This window comes from Oncorhynchus tshawytscha, linkage group LG13 (genome assembly GCF_018296145.1).
Source record: "Oncorhynchus tshawytscha isolate Ot180627B linkage group LG13, Otsh_v2.0, whole genome shotgun sequence".
NCBI classification, from domain to species: Eukaryota; Metazoa; Chordata; class Actinopteri; order Salmoniformes; family Salmonidae; genus Oncorhynchus; species Oncorhynchus tshawytscha.
The window spans coordinates 15,369,329-15,387,777 of NC_056441.1; the positions used below are offsets into that span (position 1 = coordinate 15,369,329).

Sequence of the window (18,449 nt, forward strand, 5' to 3'; positions counted from 1 at the left end):
CTAGCAGTCTGCCAGTGATAGGTTACAGACTGAAGTAGAGGCAGAACAGGACTGCTGAAAATACAGTTGATACAACTTCCCGTTTATTTACAATTATGGACCGTTCTTAATGTGGTTCTGTCAAGATGGTGAGTCAATTTCCAAGTAAATTGTCAGGGGGAAAGTAAGCTATTTATCTTAACATTCAATAGATTGGAATGAAATGTAATGTAAAAGTTAGTCTCACACAACCACACCATTGGCATACATATCCATTCTCACACAGACAACCTACGCCCAGGCCACGTAGCTCGTACCACACCTACGTCTATGTGTTTGTCATCTTTCCCTCTGTCTTTGCATGTGTTGTAGATCATCGACCAGGATATCAACCCCTATGTGGACCAATGGGAGGCAGAGGGGATATTTCCTGCCCACAAAGTCTTCAAGCTCTTGGGAAATGCTGGCTTTCTGGGTGTCAACAAGCCAGTTGGTATGAACTTCTTCTGTGTCTCTTCCTCTGTGAAATTGAATTGTCTCAAAAAAAATATCACCCGGTTAATGACTTTTTCTGAGATATTTCTTTGCCTGATTCTGATTCATTTGTGGGAAATTATGCTTAACATATTTCACTGTCTCCCCACTATAAAACCGTGTCAGTTGAAAGCACTTCGCTTTGAAGAGGGCAGCTAATTTCAGATGATAAAGATGGTTGAATTAATCTAGTGTTTTCATGAACAATCACCTGAATCAGAGTTAGATGAGTAGCAGCTTGAAAATAAGAAAATGGTGTAGCCTCGTAAAAGGGTCTCAAAAGATAAAGCAGCAGCAAATGGTAATGAGTTCCTCATAGACCCCTAAGTGCCCAATGTGTCCAACTAGGCACTGATCTTCATCAAAACTCAACAGAAGAGCCTCTCAAGGGCTAGCGTGAGAAAATTAAGTAGAGAGATGTTGTTGCATACCAGACTCAAGATGATATAGGCCTAAGGAGTGCTTAGCGTGTCATTCTGGCTTTGGCCCACTCCACTGAATATGTGGATGTGAGTAGCGGCCATATTGTGGTGAGTGTAGATATTTGCCCACTCTGAATGTGTGGAGTTACGTTCTACAAAAGCTGTCATTCCTATTTCCATTTCAAATGCTGTCCTCTACCACCTGCAGCATCACTGAGGGAAAAAAGATACTTTTTAGAACAACTTTGATTGTCGTATTTTAATCATATATAACACGTTTCAGAATTTAAAGTGGTGATTCATTCCTAAGTCTAATTTTGTCAAGATGTTTTCAGACGTCAAAAGAGGTCGAGATGGGTCCAAGTCACACTACACACCAATCTAGAACCAAATACAGCATATCCACCCAATGACTAGAAAATACAACTAATCTCGACATTAGTCCCCCTAGATGTCAAAACATCTAACAAACTTTTATTTTGAAGTGAACTACTACAGAGAACAATGCAGTGGGTGTTGTTGGTCGTGGTGGGCCCTATGGGGAAATTGGCTCATAAATCTAGCTAGGTCAGAGAAGAGTGGGGCGAGCAGCTTTACAAAGTGCTAACTACAGAGCCCTTCAGCATTAACAGGCTGGATTAGAGAGAAGGGGGACAAGGAAGTCCCAGACACATCAGATTACCAGATGGTATATTAGATAACCTCTTTATGGTTTATCCTACACTGTCAGAGACTAACGCTGAGACGAGACACATATTGCTAATAGCCTATATTTCTGATTGCCTCTACAGTGCATTCGGAAAGTATTCAGACCCCTTCCCTTTTTCCACATTTTGTTACGTTAGAGCCTTATTCTAAAATTGATTACATTTTTAAAATCCTAATTAATCTACACACAATACCCCATAATGACAAAGTGGAAAAAAAGTGAAGAAATGTTTGCAAATCTATATATTTTTTTTTTTACAGAAATACCTTATTTACATACCTATTCAGACCCTTTGCTATGAGACTCAAAATTGAGCTCAGGTGCATCCTGTTTCCATTGATCATCCATGAGATGTGTTCTAGAACTTGATTTGAGTCCACCTATGGTAAATTCAATTGGTTGAACATGATTTGGAAAGGCACACACCTGTCTATATAAGGTCCCACAGTTGACAGTGCATATCAAAGCAAAGACCAAGCCATGAGGTCGAAGGAATTCTCCGTAGAGCTCCAAGACAGGATTGTGTCGAGGCACAGATCTGGGGAAGGGTACCAAAAAATGTCTGCAGCACTGAAGGTCCCCAAGAACACAGTGGCCTCCATCATTCTTAAATGGAAGACATTTGGAACCACCAAGACTCTTCCTAGAGCTGGCCGCCGGGCCAAACTGCACAATCGGGGGAGAAGGGCCTTGTTCAGGGAGGTGATCAAAAACCTGATGGTCACTCTGACAGAGCTCCGGAGTTCCTCTGTGGATATGGGAGAACCTTCCAGAAGGACAACCATCTCTGCAGCATTCCACCAATCAGGTGGAAGCCACTCCTCAGTAAAAGGCACACGACAGCTGCCAAAAGGCACCTTTTGAGAAACTTGTTTCATGAGAAACAAGATTTTCTGGTCTGATGAAACCAAGATTGAACTCATTGGCCTGAATGCCAAGTGTGACATCTGAAGGAAACCTGGCACCATCCCTATGGTGAAGCATGCTGGTGGCAGCCTCATGTTGTGGGGATGATTTTCAGCGGCAGGAACTGGGAGACTAGTCAGGATCGAGGGAAAGATGAACGGAGGAAAGTACAGAGAAGATCCTTGATGAAAACCTGCTCCAGAGCATTCAGGACCTTAGACTGGGGCAAAGGTTCACCTTCCAACAGGACAACAACCCTAGGCACAAAGCCAAGACAACGCAAGAGTGGCTTCGGGACAATGTCCTTGAGTGGCCCAGCCAGAGCCTAGGCTTAAATCTGATCTAAGATCTCTGGAGATCTGAAAATATCTGTGCAGCAACGCTCTGCATCCAACCTGACAGAGCATGAGAGGATCTTCAGAGAAGAATGGGGGAAACTTGTCATACACAAGAAGACGCGAGGCTGTAATTGTTGCCAAAGGTGCGTCAACAAAGTGCTAAGTTAAGGGTCTGAATACTTATGGAAATGTAATATTTCAGTTTTCAACAACAACAAAAATTATTGTGCAGAAAATTCTACAAACCTGTTTTTGCTTTGTTGTTATGGAGTATTGTGTGTAGATTGATGAGGGGGGAAAAACTATTGAATCAATTTTATTAATCAATTTAATTTAATCTGGCCTCTGCCTTGCTTGCACAATGACCCCCCCTCCTGAAGCGTCTTGCCAATCGCCATTATGCAAAAGCTAGTAATTCGGTGGCGCAACTGGCGACACTTCAGGCTGAGGATAGACCCATGTGTTACACCCACATCCAAGAGGACCTGTCAATCACAAGCCTTGTGGGCATGTCCCAGAACATCGATTTCCCTTCTTGCAATACAGAGGGCAAGATATATTTCTGTGGTTTGGCATGTCATTGTGGATTCACACTGTCATTGTTTAAAAAGAATTTCAAAACACTGTAGCTGAGTGGTTTGTTGGTTGTATCAATGTTTTTGTCCTCTAAATTCGAGGTCGACCAATTATGATTTTTCAACGCCGATACCGATTATTAGAGGACCCAAAAAGCCGATACCGATTAATCGGACGATTTAAAAAATATATATATATATATATATATATATTTGTACAACAACACTGAATGAACACTTATTTTAACTTAATATAATACATCAATAAAATCAATTTAGCCTCATGTAAATAATGAAACATGTTCAATTTGGTTTAAATAATGAAAAAACAAAGTGTTGGAGAAGAAAGTAAAAGTGCAATATGTGCTATGTAAGAAAGCTAACGTTTCAGTTCCTTGCTCAGAACATGAGAACATATGAAAGCTGGTGGCTCCTTTTAACATGAGTCTTCAATATTCCCAGGTAAGAAGTTTAAGGTTGTAGTTATTATAGGAATTATAGGACTATTTCCCTCTATACCATTTGTATTTCATTAATCTTTGACTATTGGCTGTTCTTATTGGCACTTAAGTATTGCCAGTGTAACAGTATAGCTTCCGTCCCTCTCCACGCTCCTCCCTGGGCTCGAACCAGCAACACAACGACAACAGCCACCCTCGAAGCAGCCTTACCCATGCAGAGCAAGGGAAACAACCACCCCAAGGCTCAGAGCGAGTGAAGTTTGAAACACTATTAGCGCGCGCCAACTAGTTAGCCATTTCACTTTGGTTACACCAGCCTCATCTCGGGAGTTGATAGGCTTGAAGTCATAAACAGCACAATGCTTGACGCACAACGAAGAGCTGCTGGCAAAACGCATGAAAGTGCTGTTTGAATGAATGTTTACATGCCTGCTTCTGCCTACCACGGCTCAGTCAGATACTTAGATACTTGTATGCTTGTATGCTCAGTCAGATTATATGCAACGCAGGATACGCTAGATAATATCTAGTAATATCATCAACCATGTGTAGTTAACTAGTGATTATGATCAATTGTTTTTTATAAGATAAGTTTAATGCTAGTTAGCCACTTACCTTGGCTTACTGCATTCGCGTAACAGGCAGTCAGTCTCTTTGTGGAGTGCAATGAGAGAGAGGTAGGTCGTTATTGCGTTGGACTAGTTAACTGTAAGGTTGCAAGTTTGCATCCCCCGAGCTGACAAGGTGAAAATCTGTCATTCTACCCCTGAACGAGGCAGTTAACCCCTTACTAGAACGTCATTGAAAATAAGTGTGTTCTTAACTGACTTGTCTAGTTAAATAAAGGTATAAAAATACAAAAATCGGTGCCCAAAAATACCGATTTCCGATTGTTATGAAAACTTGAAATCGGCCATTCCGATTAATCGGTCGACCTCTACTCTAAATACCAAATTGTGAAATGGTCTGCTGAAATGTGCCTCCAAACATTTGTTGGATATGCATTGCCTAATCAATATAATTGAATCATTTCCAATTTTGTTAGTAGTATCTTATGTGTTTTCCTGAATTACTATACAATAGAGATCAGGGCCCGTATCCACAAAGCATCTCAGAAAAGGTCCTAGGAATCCTGTTAACAGTCTGATGGCCTTGAGATAGAAGCTGTTTTTCAGTCTCTCGGTCCCAGCTTTGATGCACCTGTACTGACCTCGCCTTCTGGACGATAGCGGGGTCCTTAGTTATATTATTTATTTATTTAACCTTTATTTAACTAGGCAGGTCAGTTAAGAACAAATTGTTATTTACAATGACGGCCTACCAATAGGCCTTCTGTGGGGACGGGATTAAATATTTAAAATAAATGTAATATAATGTGGTGTTCAGCAGGTCAGCTCTCCAGCCAGGACTAATTGGGGCTGGTGAGTAATCAAGGGCTGATTGCTCACCAGCTGTACGAGTCCCATAAAGCTGAGAGAAGGGTAGCACACAGGAGAGAGACTGGGGGAAGAAAGGACTCCTGGGGATGGTTCCAGACGTAACAGGAGAGAGACTGGGGGAAGAAAGGACTCCTGGGGATGGTTCCAGCCGTAACAGGAGAGAGTTCAGTTTTTGCTCTCTACAGGATACAGCAAGACGCAAATCCCAGAAGAGGGTATCCCGGAGAGGGTCTCTTGGGGGAGACCTATTCTTTTCTTTTGAACTATTAGGTTAATAAACACCTTTGAAACTGAGCTAATCCTACTTTGTCCGTGTCTGATCTGTGTAAACGTGTTCACCCAACCTCCTGGTCTGCCACAATAAATATAGGACAACACACACATCACGACAAGAGAGACAACAACACTACATAAAGAGAGACCTAAGACAACAAATTAGCAAGGCAGCGACACATGACAACACAGCATTGTAGGAACACAACATGACAACATGGTAGCAGCACAAAGCATGCTACAAACATTATTGGGCACAGACAACAGCACAAAGGGCAAGAAGGTAGAGACAACAATACATCACACAAAGCAGCCACAACTGTCAGTAAGAGTGTCCATGATTGAGTCTTTGAATGAAGAGACTGAGATAAAACTGTCCAGTTTGAGTGTTTGTTGCAGCTCGTTCCAGTCGCTAGCTGCAGCGAACTGAAAAGAGGAGTGACCCAGGGATGTTTGTGCTTTGGGGACCTTTAACAGAATGTGACCGGCATTTATTTAACTAGGCAGGTCAGTTAAGAACAAATTGTTATTTACAATGACGGGTGTTGTATGTGGAGGATAAGGGCTGTAGTAGATATCTCAGATAGGGGGGAGTGAGGCCTGAGAGGGGTTTTACAATAAATCAACCAGTGGGTCTTGCGACGGGTATACAGAGATGACCAGTTTACAGAGTATAGAGTGCAGTGATGTGTCCTATAAAGGAGCATTGGTGGCAAATCTGATGGCCGATTGGTAAAGAACATCTAGCCGCTCGAGCACCCTTACCTGCTGATCTATAAATTACGTCTCCGTAATCTAGCATGGGTAGGATGGTCATCTGAATCACGGTTAGTTTGGCAGCTGGGGTGAAAAAGGACCGATTACGATAGTTGAAACCAAGTCTAGATTTAACTTTAGTCTGCAGCTTTGATATGTGCTGAGAGAAGGACAGTGTACTGTCTAGCCATACTCCCAAGGACTTGTATGAGGTGACTTACCTCAAGCTCTAAACCCTCAGCGGTAGTAATCACACCTGTGGGGAGAGGGGCATTCTTCTTACCACACTACATTACATTTGTTTTGGAGGAGTTCAGAACAAGGTTAAGGGCAGAGAAAGCTTGCTGGACACTAAGAAAGCTTTTTTGTAGAGCATTTAACACAAAATCCGAAGAGGGGCCAGCTCTCCAGCCAGGACTAATTGGGACTTGTGCGTAATCAAGGGCTGATTGCTCACCAGCTGTACGAGTCCCATAAAGCTGAGAGAAGGGTAGCACACAGGAGAGAGACTGGGGGAAGAAATGACTCCTGGGGATGGTTCCAGACGTAACAGGAGAAAGTTCAGTTTTTGCTCTCTACAGGATACAGCAAGACGCAAATCCCAGAAGAGGGTATCCCGGAGAGGGTCTCTTGGGGGAGACCTATTCTTTTCTTTTGAACTATTAGGTTAATAAACACCTTTGAAACTGAGCTAATCCTACTTTGTCCGTGTCTGATCTGTGTAAACGTGTTCACCCAACCTCCTGGTCTGCCACAATAAAAATAGGACAACACACACATCACGACAAGAGAGACAACAACACTACATGAAGAGAGACCTAAGACAACAAATTAGCAAGGCAGTGACACATGACAACACAGCATTGTAGGAACACAACATGACAACATGGTAGCAGCACAAAACATGCTACAAACATTATTGGGCACAGACAACAGCACAAAGGGCAAGAAGGTAGAGACAACAATACATCACACAAAGCAGCCACAACTGTCAGTAAGAGTGTCCATGATTGAGTCTTTGAATGAAGAGACTGAGATAAAACTGTCCAGTTTGAGTGTTTGTTGCAGCTCGTTCCAGTCGCTAGCTGCAGCGAACTGAAAAGAGGAGTGACCCAGGGATGTTTGTGCTTTGGGGACCTTTAACGGAATGTGACCGGCATTTATTTAACTAGGCAGGTCAGTTAAGAACAAATTGTTATTTACAATGACGGGTGTTGTATGTGGAGGATAAGGGCTGTAGTAGATATCTCAGATAGGGGGGAGTGAGGCCTGAGAGGGGTTTTACAAATAAGCATCAACCAGTGGGTCTTGCGACGGGTATACAGAGATGACCAGTTTACAGAGTATAGAGTGCAGTGATGTGTCCTATAAAGGAGCATTGGTGGCAAATCTGATGGCCGATTGGTAAAGAACATCTAGCCGCTCGAGCACCCTTACCTGCTGATCTATAAATTACGTCTCCGTAATCTAGCATGGGTAGGATGGTCATCTGAATCACGGTTAGTTTGGCAGCTGGGGTGAAAAAGGACCGATTACGATAGTTGAAACCAAGTCTAGATTTAACTTTAGTCTGCAGCTTTGATATGTGCTGAGAGAAGGACAGTGTAAGTCCCAAGGACTTAGAGGTGACTTACCTCAAGCTCTAAACCCTCAGCGGTAGTAATCACACCTGTGGGGAGAGGGGCATTCTTCTTACCACACTACATGACATTTGTTTTGGAGGTGTTCAGAACAAGGTTAAGGGCAGAGAAAGCTTGCTGGAGACTAAGAAAGCTTTTTTGTAGAGCATTTAACACAAAATCAGAAGAGGGGCCAGCTGAGTATAATACTATCATCTGCATATAAATGGATGAGAGAGCTGCCTGAGCTATGTTGTTGATGTAAATTGAGAAGAGCATGGGGCTTAGGATCGAGCTTTCGGGTACTCTCTTGGTGACAGGCAGTGGCTGAGACAGCATATCTTCTGACTTCATATACTGCACTCTTTGAGAGAGGTAGTTAGCAAATCAGGCCAAAGACCCATCAGAGACACCAATACTCCTTAACCAGCCCACAAGAATGGAACGGTCTACCGTATCGAAAGCTTTGGCAAAGTCAATAAAAATAGCAGCACATCATTGCTTAGAATCAAGGGCAATGGTGTCATCATCAAGGACCTTTAAGGTTGCACTGACACATCAATAAACTGAGCGGAAACCAGATTGCATACCCGAAAGAATACTATACACATCAAGAAAGCCAGTCAGTTGATTATTGACAAGTGTTACCAACACTTTTGAGTAACAGGGCAAAATAGAAATAGGCCTATAACAGTTAGGATCAGCTTGATCTCCCCTTTAAATAAAGGATGAACAGTGGCTGCCTTCCAAGCAATGCAACCCTCCCAGAAAGGAGAAACGGTAAAAAGGTTGGAGATAGGCTTGGCGAGGAGAAAAAGTGGGAGAAGCATTGGGTATATTTGCATAAATAGGAGTGGGAGATGAGGAAATGTTGCACAGGCAAGGAGGCATGGCTTAACATTATATATATTCTGCTCAAAAAAATAAAGGGAACACTTAAACAACACAATGTAACTCCAAGTCAATCACACTTCTGTGAAATCAAACTGTCCACGTAGGAAGCAACACTGATTGACAATAAATTTCACATGCTGTTGTGCAAATGGAATAGACAACAGGTGGAAATTATAGGCAATTAGCAAGACACCCCCAGTAAAGGAGTGGTTCTGCAGGTGGTGACCACAGACCACTTCTCAGTTCCTATGCTTCCTGGCTGATGTTTTGTTCACTTTTGAATGCTGGCGGTGCTTTCACTCTAGTGGTAGCATGAGACGGAGTCTACAACCCACACAAGTGGCTCAGGTAGTGCAGCTCACCCAGGATGGAACGTCAATGCGAGCTGTGGCAAGAAGGTTTGCTGTGTCTGTCAGCGTAGCGTCCAGAGCATGGAGGCGCTACCAGGAGACAGGCCAGTACACCAGGAGACGTGGAGAAGGCCGTAGGAGGGCAACAACCCAGCCGTGCAGGACGTTTGGCATTTGCCAGAGAACACCAAGATTGGCAAATTCGCCACTGTGCTCTTCACAGATGAAAGCAGGTTCACACTGAGCACATGTGACAGACGTGACAGAGTCTGGAGACGCCGTGGAGAACGTTCTGCTGCCTGCAACATCCTCCAGCATGACCGGTTTTGGCAGTGGGTCAGTCATGGTGTGGGGTGGCATTTCTTTGGGGGGCCGAAACAGCCCTCCATGTGCATGCCAGAGGTAGCCTGACTGCCATTAGGTACCGAGATGAGATCCTCAGACCCCTTGTGAGACCATATGCTGGTGCAGTTGGCCCTGGGTTCCTCCTAATGCAAGACAATGCTAGACCTCATGTGGCTGGTGTGTGTCAGCAGTTCCTGCAAGAGGAAGGCATTGATGCTATGGACTGGCCCGCCCGTTCCCCAGACCTGAATCCAATTGAGCACATCTGGGACATCATGTCTCGCTCCATCCCCCAACGCCACGTTGCACCACAGACTGTCCAGGAGTTGGTGGATGCTTTAGTCCAGGTCTGGGAGGAGATCCCTCAGGAGACCATCCGTCCCCTCATCAGGAGCATGCCCAGGCGTTGTAGGGAGGTCATATAGGCACGTGGAGGCCGCACACACTACTGAGCCTCATTTTGACTTGATTTAAGGACATTACATCAAAGTTGGATCAGCCTGTAGTGTGGTTTTCCACGTTAATTTTGAGTGTGACTCCAAATCCAGACCTCCATGGGTTGATACATTTGATTTCCATTGATAATTTTTGTGTGCTTTTGTTGTCAGCACATTCAACTATGTAAAGAAAAGAGTATTTAATAAGAATATTTAATTCATTCAGATCTAGGATGTGTTATTTTAGTGTTCCTTTTATTTTTTTGAGCAGTGTATATATAAATAAATACACATATATACAGTTGAAGTCGGAAGTTTACATCCACTTAGGTTGGAGTCATTAAAACTCGTTTTTCAACCATTCCACAAATTTCTTGTTAACTAACTATAGTTTTTGCAAGTCGGTTAAGATATCTACTTTGTGCATGACAAACAATTTTCCAACGATTGTTTACAGATTGATTATTTCACTTATGATTCACTGTGTGACAATTCCAGTGGGTCAGAAGTTTACATACACTAAGTTGACTGTGCCTTTAAACAGCTTGGACAAATGCAGGAAATGATGTCACGGCTTTAGAAGCTTCTGATAGGCTAATTGACATCATTTGAGTCAATTGGAGGTGTACCTTTGGATGTATTTCTAAGCCTACCTTCAAACTCAGTGCCTCTTTGCTTGACATCATGGGAAAATCCAAATAAATCAGCCCAAAAATGATAGACGTCCTCAAGACTGGTTCATACTTGGGAGCAATTTCCAAATGCCTGAAGGTACCACACATCTGTACAAATAATAGTACGCAAGTATAAACACCATGAGACCAGGCAGCCATCATACTGCTCAGGAACGAGACGCGTTCTGTCTCCTAGAGATGAACGTACCTTGCTGCAAAAAGTGCAAACAATCCCAGAACAACAGCAAAGAACCTTGTGAAGATGCTGTAGGAAACAGGTACAAAGTATATATATCCACAGTAAAACAAGTCCGATATCGACATATCCTGAAAGGCCGCTTAGCAAGGAAGAAGCCACTGCTCCAAAACCACCATAAAAAAAGCAAGACTACGGTTTGCAACTGTACATGGGGACGAAGATCATACTTTTTGGAGAAATGTCCTCTGGTCTGATGAAACAAAAATAGAACTGTTTGGCCATAATGACCATCGTTATGTTTGGAGAAAAAAGGGGGGTGCTTGCTAGCCGAAGAACACCATCCCAACCGTGAAGCACATGTGGATATATTGAAGCAACATCTCAAGACATCAGTCAGGAAGTTAAAGCTTGGTCGCAAATTGTTCTTCCAAATGGACAATGACCCCAAGCATACTCCCAAAGTTGTGGCAAAATGGCTTAAGGACAACAAAGTCAAGGTATTGGAGTGGCCATCACAAAGCCCTGACCTCAATCCTATAGATCATTTGTGGGCAGAACTGAAAAAGCGTGTGCGAACAAGGAGGCCTACAAACCTGACTCAGTTACACCAGCTCTGTCAGGAGGAATGGGCCAAAATTCACCCAACTTGTTGTGGGAAGCTTGTGGAAGGCTACCTGGACCATTTGACCCGAGTTAAACAATTTAAAGGCAATGCTACCAAATACTAATTGAGTGTATGTATTCTTCTGACCCACTGGGAATTTGACGAAAGAAATAAAACCTGAAATAAACATTTCTCTCTACTATTATTCTGACATTTCACATTCTTAAAATAAAGTGGTGATCCTAACAGACCTAAAACAGGGAATTTTTACTTTGATTAAATGTCAAGAAATGTGAAAAACTGAGATTAAATGTATTTGGCTAAGGTGTACGTAAACGTCTGACTTCAACTGTGTATATCTCAATGGAATAGTTGTAAGCACTTCATAAGCTCTATATAACTCCATTATAAGCCCATCTATTGCAAAATGAGCCCTAACAATATGAGAGTAGCGCTCAAGAGTGGCGCCGGAGAAGGCAGATGTTTTACGTGCCCCCAACTGTTTGTGATTTTTGTTTGTTTATTTACATTGTTTGTAACTTGTTGTTTTACTTATTTTGCAGATAATATTGCCGCTACCATCTCTTATGACCGAAAATAACTTAATCAGGACTGTGATTACTCACCAAGGACTGACAGAATCCTTTCATTCCTTTAATGAGTCGGACGAGGCCGACGTGAACAATATACTGCTTTCTCGGGAATAGGCCCAGATCCCCGTGATTTGCGTGAAGAGAGGAGAAAAAAGGGCCGGAGGGCGGGCTGCCATCTGAGAATTCGTAGGCGATCGAATAAACCCCCACTTCCTTCCATTCTGCTAGCAAACGTGCAATCTTTGGACAATAAAATAGACGACCTACGCGGAAGATTAAACTATCAACAGGACATTCAAAAAAGTAATATCTTATGCTTCACGGAGACGTGGCTGAACGACGACACCATCAACATACAGCTGGCTGGTTATACGTTGTACTGGCAGGATAGAACATCGGCATCTGGTAAGACAAGGGGCGTCGGACCATGTATTTTTGTAAATAACAGCTGGTACATGATATCTAAGGAAGTCTGGAGCTATTGCTCGCATGAGGTAGAGCATCTCATGATAAAATATAGACCACACTACCTACCTAGAGAGTTTTCATATGTATTTTTCTTATCTTATCTACATACCACCTCAGTCAGAAGCAGGCACTGAGACAGCATTGAATGAGATGTATTCCGACATAAGCAAACAAGAAAACGCTCACCCAGAGGCAGTGCTCCTAGTAGCCGGGGACTTTAATGCAGGGAAACTTAAATCAGTTTTACCAAATTTCTATCAGCATGTTAAATGGGCTACCAGAGGAATAAAAACTCTGGACCTCCTTTACTCCACACACAGAGACGTGTACAAAGCTCTCCCTCGCCCTCCATTTGGCAAAAGTGACCATAATTCTATCCTCCTGATTCCTGCTCACAAGCAAAAATTAAAGCAGGAAGCACCCGTGACTAGATCAATAAAATTGAAGCAGATGCTAAGCTACAGGACTGTTTTGCTAGCACAGACTGAATGTTCCGGGATTTCTCAGATGCCATTGAGGAGTACACCACATTAGTCATTGGTTTAATCAATATGTGCATCGATGACGTTGTCCCCACAGTGACCGTATGTACATACTCCAACCAGAAGTCATGGATTACAGGCAACATCCACACAGAGCTAAAGGCTAGAGCTGCCGCTTTCAAGGAGCGGGACTCTAACCTGGAAGCTTATAAGAAATCCCTCTATGCCCTCCGACGAACCATCAAACAGGCAAAGCTTCAATACAGGACTAAGATCAAATCGTACTACACCGGCTCCGTTGCTCGTCAGATGTGGCAGGGCTTGTAAACTATTACAGACTGCAAAGGGAAGCACAGCCGAGAGCTGCCCAGTGACATGAGCCTACCAGACGAGCTAAACTACTTCTATGCTCGCTTCGAGGCAAATAACACTGAAACATGCATGAGAGCACCAGCTGTTCTGGAAGACTGTGTGATCACGCTCTCCGCAGCCGATGTGAGTAAGAACTTTAAACAGGTCAACAGTCACAAGGTCGCAGGGCCAGACGGATTAGCAGGACGTGTACTGCGAGCATGCGCTGACCAACTGGCAAGTGTCTTCACTGACATTTTCAACCTCTCCCTGTCCGAGTCTGTAATACCAACATGTTTTAAGCAGATCACCATAGTGCCTGTGCCCAAGAACACTAAGGTAACCTGCCTAAATGACTACCGACCTGTAGCACTCACGTCTGTAGCCATGAACTGCTTTCGAAAGGCTGGTCATGGCTCACAACACTATTATTCCAGAAACCCTAGACCCATTCCAATTTGCATACCGCCAGATACACAGATGATGCAATCTCTATTGCACTCCACACTGCCATTTCCCACCTGTACAAAATAGAGAATGAGAATTTCTATTCATTGACTACAGCTCAGCATTCAACACCATAGTGCCCTCAAAGCTCATCAATAAGCTAAGGACCCTGGGACTAAACACCTCCCTCTGCAACTGGATCCTGAACTTCCTGACGCCACGCCCCCAGGGGGTAAGGGTTGGTAACAACACATCCGCCACGCTGATCCTCAACACAGGGGCCCCTCAGGGGTGCGTGCTCAGTCCTCTCCTGTACTCCCTGTTCACTCATGATTGCAAGGCCAGGCACGACTACAACACCATCATTAAGTTTGCCGATGACACAACAGTGGTAGGCCTGATCACAGACAAGACAGCCTATAGGGAGGAGGTCAGAGACCTGGCCGTGTGGTGCCAGGACAACAACCTCTCACTCAACATGATCAAGACAGAGGAGATTATTGTGGACTACAGGAAAGAGGACCGAGCACGCCCCCATTCTCATCGACGGGGCTGCAGTGGAGCAGGTTGAGAGCAATTGAGATTGCATCATCTACGGATCTGTTGGGGTGGTATACAAATTGGAGTGGGTCTAGGGGGGATGGGATGGTGGAGTTAATGTATGCCATAACCAGCCTCTCAAAGCACTTCATGATTACAGAAGTGAGTGCTACAGGGTGGTAGTCATTGTGTTTATGTGTTCTGTGCAGAGTATGGAGGCCTGGGTCTGGACTTCAGCTATAGTATAGCTGTGTCAGAGGAGCTGGGTAACATCCGCTGTGGAGGCATCCCCATGGCCATCGGAGTCCAGACTGATATGGCCACACCTGCCCTGGCCAGGTAATATATATGCACCCATCTGGCCCATAGACATGTTATTTTCATTATGAGCCAATCAAGCAAGTCATTTCATTTTTATTTTGTATAATATTTTAATAGAGGAAAGTAAAAACATACAATCAATTGCACAATCACATAGCTTTTTCCCTTTGGAACCCCCCTTTGTCTCCCACCCCACCCTTCCCAATGTAATTTTATTTCTAAACTGCATAAATTAGTCTCTGATTCCCACTGACACACACACACACACACACACACACACACACAAGAAACATTTGTAAAGTCAAGCTTTTTTGAAGACTTGGAGACAACCCACTCTTCTGACATCTCCGCTTCAATATGCACACCAACAAACCAAAACTAGGACTTAGTGGCTTCTACAAGTAATACTTGACAGATGTTTAAATACTTCAGAATATATCGTGTTGATGATGAGTCAAGCAGCTGTATGTATGCTATTCATTATACATAGCAAAATAAGTGCAAGGTTTTGGCAACTAAGCCCTTTTTCTACTTGCCCAGGGTCAGATGAACTTATGGATTCCATTGTTATGTTTCTATGTGCAGTTTGAAAGAAGTTAACTAGCATTAGCTCAATGACTGGAAGTCTAACAGAGCAGTTACTTGATCAGCTCTTTAACCACATTGTCTCTATGTGTTGTGACACTGTGCTAAATGGCATATACTGTAGGTTTGGCTCTACAGAGCTGAAGAAGGAGTTTCTGCTGCCCTCCATAATGGGAGACAAAGTGGCCTGTCTGGGAGTGAGTGAAGTCGGAGCCGGCTCAGATGTTGCTAGTACGTTGCCTTCATTTAGTATCCCACCAGTATTTTATTATAGCCTAACTTCTTCTCATCCCCCAAGTCCTTCTGTTCACCTGATTTAAAATTCCTCACAATCAAATGTCGACCGCATTATCTACCAAGGAAATTCTCTTCGATTATAATCACAGCCGTGTTTATATTCCCCCCCAAGCAGACACATCGATGGCTCTGAACAAACTTTATTTGACTCTTTGCAAACTGGAATCCATATATCCTGAGGCTGCATTCATTGTAGCTGGGGATTTTAACAAGGCTAATCTGAAAACAAGACTCTCTAAATTGTATCAGCATATCGATTGCGCAACCAGGGCTGGAAAAACCTTGGATCATTGCTATTCTAACTTCCGCGACGCATATAAGGCCCTGCCCCGCTCTCCTTTCGGAAAAGCTGACCACGTCTCCATTTTGTTGCTCCCTGCGTACAGACAGAAACTAAAACAAGAAGCTCCCGCGCTGAGGTCTGTTCAACGCTGGTCTGACCAATCTGATTCCACACTCCAAGACTGCTTCCATCACGTGGACTGGGATATGTTTCGTATTGCGTCAAACAACAACATTGACGAATACGCTGATTCGGTGTGCGAGTTCATTAGAATGTGCGTTGAAGATGTCGTTCCCATAGCAACGATTAAAACATTCCCAAACCAGAAACCATGGATTGATGGCAGCATTCGCGTGTAACTGAAAGCACGAACCACTGCTTTTAATCAGGGCAAGGTGACCGGAAACATGACCGAATACAAACAGTGTACAACAATTTCAACCATTTTACTGAGTTACAGTTCATATGAGGAAATCAGTCAATTGAAATACATTCATTAGGCCCTAATCTATGGATTTCACATGACTGAGCAAGTGCACAGCCATGGGTGCGTCTGGGAGGGCATAGGCCCACCCACTGGAGAGCCAGGCCCAGCCAATCAGAATGCGTTTTTCCCCACAAAAGGGCTTTATTACAGACAGACAGAAATACTTCTCAGTTTCATCAGCTGTCCGAGTGGCTGGTCTCAGATGATCCTGCAGGTGAAGAATCCGATATGGAGGTCCTGGGCTTGCATGGCTACACGTGGTCTACGGTTGTGAGGCCGGTTAGGCGTACTGCCAAATTCTCTAAAACGATGTTGGAGGCAGCTGATGGTAGAGAAATTAACATTCAATTCTCTGGCAACAACTCTGGTGGACATTCCTGCAGTCCTGCAAATTGCGTGTTCCCTCAAAATGTAGACATCTGTGGCATTGTGTTGTGTGACAAAACTGTACATTTTAGTGTGTCCTTTTATTGTACCCAGCACAATGTACACCTGTGTAATGATCATGCTGTTTAATCAGCTTCTTGATATGCCACACCGGGCAGGTGGATGGATTATCTTGGCAAAGGAGAAATGCTCACTAAGAGAGATGTAAACAAACTTGCGCACAACATTTGAGATAAATACCCTTTTTGTGCGTTTGGAACATTTCTGGATATTTTTTATACTATAGATCTGTCCTCATGGAAATTGTATTTCTTAACTACAGTAGTGTTCCCCATAGTGTGATTCCTTTTGGGCTGTGTGTTAAGACAGGAGTGGGCCACAGTTGTTTGGAAAAGGTTGTTCTATAGAACAAGTCATATATTTTCTCTCTCAGCCATCAAGACGAACGCGGTGCGTGAAGGGGATGAGTATGTGGTGAACGGTGGTAAGATGTGGACCACTAACGGCACCCAGGCTGACTGGATGTGTCTCCTGGCCAACACCAGTGACAGTCCGTCTCACAAGAACAAGTCCCTCATCTGTCTGCCTATGAACTCTCCTGGTGAGACACAAATATATATACTACAAAAACTCTCCAATCGTCAATTAGCTTCATCTCCAGTTATTGACCTGTTCTGAAATTGAAAGCGGGCTATTGTTGAGGGCCAAATCCTAATTTGAGGTTCTGTTAGAATTTGTGCTAAGCTCCCATTTTAAGGTTAAGTGCCTTGCTCAAGGGCACATCGACTTTTCACCTAGTCGGCTCTGGGATTCGACCAAAGCGACCTTTCTTTCTATCAAGTATAGATGATTACATTTATATTCACATTTTAGTAATACCTCTGATTACTCACAACATTTTCAGTGTTCTGTGCAGAAGCCAATGTCCAAGATCAAGGGATTATTATAATCTCCAGACTGTGCTATAATTTGTTAAGACTCCATTAGGGAGCTACCGGATGGCCTCTGGTATCCCAGGCAAGACACACATGATGATGCCTCTCTCTGCTGTCCCTCACAGGGGTTCACATCGCCCGCAAGATCGACAACATGGGGATGAGGTCTTCTGACACAGCAGAGGTCTTCTTCGATGACGTGCGCATGCCTTGCAAGAACCTCATTGGTCAGGAGGGGATGGGCTTCACTTATCAAATGCTTCAATTCCAGGAAGAGAGACTTTGGGCGTGTAGCAACAGTAAGCACACCTCTCCTATTCCATCCTGTTCCCTTCCTCTCTCCCTCGCCCAAAGAATTTCTGTAGCTCAAAGACCTGAAACACATTTTGTTTTTTTATCATGAGTCATTCAAAGGGGTTTCTGCATGTCAGCCAGTGTAAATAAAAGGTCTTTAGCAAATAAATAAGATGGAATATCTCATTGATGGTGACGGGAAGTTCTTGAAAGCTTCCTGCTTGTTATATCCCAGTTAATTTAGTCTGGGCTTGATAACAGTCAGTCTGAGTCGGTTGTTAGCCTTTTTGGTATTTTTGTTGTCACACCCTGACCATAGTTTGCTTTGTATGTTTCTATGTTTTGTTTGGTCAGGGTGTGATCTGAGTGGGCATTCTATGTTGTGTGTCTAGTTTGTCTGTTTCTGTGTTTGGCCTGGTTCTCAATCAGAGGCAGGTGTTAGTCATTGTCTCTGATTGGGAACCA

At 43.6% G+C, this 18,449-nt stretch overlaps 1 protein-coding gene across 1 annotated transcript in view; it reads left to right on the forward strand.

Moving 5' to 3' along the window:
* LOC112265802 (probable acyl-CoA dehydrogenase 6) overlaps positions 1-18,449 on the forward strand; it is a 39,556-nt gene that overhangs the window by 15,859 nt on the left and 5,248 nt on the right. Inside the window, exons 2-6 of the mRNA XM_042295224.1 lie at positions 352-472; positions 14,605-14,734; positions 15,426-15,532; positions 17,189-17,356; positions 17,816-17,989. Coding sequence (XP_042151158.1) covers positions 352-472; positions 14,605-14,734; positions 15,426-15,532; positions 17,189-17,356; positions 17,816-17,989 — 700 coding nt within the window. The remainder of the gene's footprint in view (positions 1-351; positions 473-14,604; positions 14,735-15,425; positions 15,533-17,188; positions 17,357-17,815; positions 17,990-18,449) is intronic.